The 4,426-nt window shown below is 49.8% G+C and overlaps 1 protein-coding gene across 1 annotated transcript; it reads left to right on the plus strand.

Annotated features, from left to right (window-relative positions):
* The first annotated feature begins 970 nt into the window (after positions 1-970).
* Positions 971-3,456, plus strand: LOC125527911 (L-type lectin-domain containing receptor kinase IX.1-like). Its single transcript, XM_048692412.1, has 2 exons — positions 971-2,453; positions 2,552-3,456. Exons 1-2 carry the CDS (start codon positions 1,003-1,005, stop codon positions 3,339-3,341), a joined length of 2,241 nt encoding a protein of 746 aa, XP_048548369.1. The 5' UTR covers positions 971-1,002; the 3' UTR covers positions 3,342-3,456.
* Positions 3,457-4,426: the final 970 nt, after the last annotated feature.

Raw genomic sequence — 4,426 nt, forward strand, 5'->3', positions numbered from 1 at the left:
TGAACCGGGACTGAAGGCCCTTTTTCTACTAGTGACAATGGGACCAGACATCAGTATTGTCACATAAGCTGCGTTGCCGGGAGGAGAAGAGGTCACCAGGAAAAGGACTTATTACGTACTCCCTCCGGTCTTTTTTAGTTCGCATATAAGATTTGACTGAAGTCAAGTCTTGTAAAGTTTGATCAACTTTGTAGAAAAAAATCCCAACATTCATAATCTGAAATCAATACCACTAGACGTGTCATGACTTAAAATTTCATATTATGTAACTTTAGCATGGCAGATGTTGATATTTTCTTATATAAATACGGTCTAATATGCTGAGTAAAAAGGACCGGAGAAAGTACTACCAAAAATACAAGCCATTACAATAGGGCCAGCAGCTTTTGTCCTGCATGCAGCGCACCACACACACACTATCACCCTATCATGCAGCGCCAACTCACTGACGTGCCCTCGGGCGTTTACCGTCTCTCGAAGTATTTTTTTGGTAAAGGATGCTTTTATATACTTAAAATGTCCCTCTCTCAAAGGATAAAGGCCCATTAAAAAAATAAAAAAGCAGGGCGTTGAGCTATAAACGCCGTACCCTCTGGCTTGGCGTACTCCTCTTTTTTGAATCAGAGTTTAAAGCTAAACAAACTTCTTCTCTAGCTCTTACCTCTGCAAACTGCGATTTGATAGTAAAATCGCTAGGTCTTTTACAACGTCAACATATGTGTGACGTTAATGTAGCCAGGCTCTACGCCGGAGATTCTAAGTTCCGGTGATGGGCCGGCCGGCCAGGAGTTTCCCGATAAGATTTGTCGGTTCGGCCGACAATGAGTTGCAGTTGACTAGTTGACTTGGAAGGTTTCAACTTTGTAGACTGAGCTAGAGCTTTGCCAAAAAAGAAAGACTAGCTAGTAGACCCAAGAATAGACTGAGGTGCATAAAGTTTGCAGGCCAACAACACATCGAGGCACCGAGCAAGAGCATTGTGCAGCGTTACGAGCGCCCGGGATGGTCGGCTTTCCGAACGCCACCACCTGTGCTCTCCTCCTCCACCTCCTCATCTTCTTCCTCTACCTTCCTACTCCTGCCGTCTCCTTGTCCTTCAACTACTCCACGTTCGGCAAAGCAGACCGGAAGGACATCAAGATCGAAGGCGACGCATCCTTCAACGGCGACGCATCCTTCAACGGCGACACATCCACCGGAAATATCGACATGACCGCAAACATGTACGGTAGCATCTGCCGGGCGTCGTACAACGCCCAGCCGGTGCAGCTCTGGGACAAGGCGACCGGCCAAGTGGCCAGCTTCACCACGCGGTTCGAGTTCCTCATGTACGGCTCCGACAACGCCGTCAACAACGGCAAGATGGGCTTGGCCTTCTTCCTCGCTGGCTACCCGTCTAGCCTGCCGGCCGACTCTCCTGACTACAACCTCGGCCTCACTAACCAAAGCGCGGACGCCGTTGCATCCGGCGATAGCCAGTTCGTGGCAGTGGAGTTTGACACCTTCAACAATGGCAATACAATAGTATCCGGCCCCAACGACCACATCGGCATCGACGTCAACTCCCTCAGATCGGTGAGCACACTGCCCCTGCCGAGCTTCACCCTCACCAGCATGTCCAGTGGACTCATGACCGCTGCGATCGAGTACGATAATGTTTCCAGCATCTTAGCCGTGACGTTATGGGTCGTGGATGGCGTCAGCAATTACCAAAAGAGTTACAGCCTTAGCTCCAATGTTGACCTCAAGAGCGCACTACCGGAGCAGGTCTCCATTGGCTTCTCCGCATCCACGTCCAACGCCATCCAAACGCGGTCTGCATCGATGGAGATAGTGCTACAGTCTTGGTACTTCAACTCTTCGCTGGAACCACGGTCAGCACCACCACCACACTCCCCGGCAGGGCCAGGTTCTATAGTTATAGCTGGAGCAGTCGTCGGTGCGACAATGTTCCTTGTGTTGCTCTTCGCCGCTGCAGCAGCTCTCGTAGTGCGCCGCCGCCGCCGTCGTCGTCATCGTCAGGAAGTCATGGAGACGGAGGAGGACTACACAGACTCACAAGAAGACGAAGGCGAGCCGATGTCCGAGATCGAGATGGGGACGGGGCCAAGGCGGTTCCCATACCACGAGCTCGTGGAAGCGACCAGGAACTTCGCCGCGGAGGAGAAGCTTGGGCAAGGCGGCTTTGGCGCCGTATACCAAGGCTATTTGAGAGAGCCAGCTGGGCTTGCCGTGGCCATAAAAAGGTTGCAGTCTTCCATACAAGGAAAGAAGGAGTACAAATCCGAGGTCAAGGTGATAAGCAGGCTGCGTCACCGGAACCTCGTGCAGCTCATCGGCTGGTGTCATGGCCATGATCAGGAGCTCCTGCTGGTCTACGAGCTCATGCCCAACCGTAGCCTCGACATCCATCTCCATGGCAAGCAGGGCACCTTCCTCACATGGGAAATGAGGTACGTCTTCATTATAAGTTGTATGCGCTGCCGCGGTGCAATCATATAACTACACATATGTATTGTATGTATGTTGATGGTTGCAAGTACAACCGCAGGATGAAGATATTGCTGGAGCTTGGGTCTGCCCTGCTCTACCTTCACGAGGAGTGGGAGCAATGCGTGCTTCACCGGGACATCAAGCCCAGCAACGTCATGCTTGACGAGTCCTTTGGCGCCAAGCTAGGCGACTTCGGGCTAGCCAGGCTTGTTGACCACGCCGCTGGAATGCAGACCATGACCGCAATCTCGGGAACTCCAGGCTACTTGGACCCCGATTGCGTGAACACCGGCAAGGCCAGCGCCGAGTCCGACGTGTACAGCTTCGGTGTGGTTCTACTGGAGGTGGCATGCGGCAGGAGGCCAATGAGCATAACCCCGGCCGACCAGGACAAGCAGAAGAATGGCGGCGTCTTCCGGCTGGTCGAGTGGGTCTGGGGACTATATGGCCGGGGATCCATCCTTGAGGCCGCCGACGAGCAGCTGAATGGTGACTACGACGCGGCAGAGGTGGAGACGGTGATGGTCGTCGGGTTGTGGTGCGCGCACCCAAACCCAAGCGTGCGGCCGTCCATCCGGACAGCCATGGCCACGCTCCAGCCCAAGGTCGACCAAGCCTACCAGCTGCCCGTGCTTCCTTCCAAGATGCCAGTGCCCATGTATGAGCCGGCGCCGCCGCTCTCCTGGGCCAATGTCGTTGGGATGTCATCATCATCCTCCCACACCGTTGGGATGTCGTCGTCGACGTCGTCCAGCATGCCGCTGCACACTTCTTGTACCACAACCTCCGACGCTAGCACTGAGACGAACAGTTCGAAGACCTCTTCTTCACTACTCAAACATCAGTAGCAGTAGTAATTTATGGCGTGCGTTTGATATGTTCGCGGAGTGTTGATGTTAATGACTAATGATGCCAGGATGGGACTGGCAGCTGGAATGGTTATCAGTATGTTCGAGTGTTTCATATTCATAAGAATGGTTGGTTTTTATGTTGGCTCACAAAGCCTATCACAACCAATGTTTTAAATAGCGGGCTATGGCATATAGCGGCGACCCTTAAAAACAGCTATAGCTGGGCTATAGCGAGGCTATAGCGATAAATTGTACATGAAATCATTTAGCGGCAACATGCTCAAACATCTATAACGGGGCTATAGCCGGCTATTTAAAACTATGATCACAACCCTCCTCCTTTTCCTAGATTTAGGACTGGCTGTGTTTGTGAAAACAGAGGCAGAGTTCATGTGTTATGATCACGAAATCGAAGCAACATACTACAATCAAGAGCCATTTAGTAGATATAAAATTCTAGTGGCACGGACCAACATTACCTAAACCCAGTTCTCTCCATGGTGGTTTAATTTACTGGCTTGCTAAAGTGAAAACAATGGGAACAAAGATGTAGCCAAGAAAGAAGGTCATACCAGCATTCCCAACACTGCCCCCCTTCTGAAGATCTCAACTCCTGCCTTGATGTCTTTTTTGCACATAAACTGAGCCTCAACTTTGCACTTCAAAAGGCTGGAGATGAAGCTCAAGTTAGAGGCATCACTGCAATATCAAGATCTTCGATAACTTTGTACATACATACTAGATGACCTTGATATGTACAAATTTCACATTGGAGTTGATCTGATTACTGATCTTCATGGCAGATGACCATGATAAACATAAAATCACTTGTTCTCTGAATAGTTTATGGTGGTAGGTGATAATAATAAGGTAGATTGAGTTTTTGTTGTGTTTCTTTTTTGTGCGAAATCTTTATCCAGAACACAGTCCATTACACTTGTTTTTACAAGCTTTGAAACATGTAAACCATAGCAAGCAAGGCTTTAATTGAGGTTTTGTAATCATGGAAAATGAGTTTTTATTCGATAGTGCCATATGCTATTGTTTGCGTAGTGCAAAAAAAAAGATTGACATTGAATTAT

The sequence above is a fragment of the Triticum urartu genome, unplaced genomic scaffold (assembly GCF_003073215.2).
Source record: "Triticum urartu cultivar G1812 unplaced genomic scaffold, Tu2.1 TuUngrouped_contig_4496, whole genome shotgun sequence".
In the NCBI taxonomy this organism is placed as follows: Eukaryota; Viridiplantae; Streptophyta; class Magnoliopsida; order Poales; family Poaceae; genus Triticum; species Triticum urartu.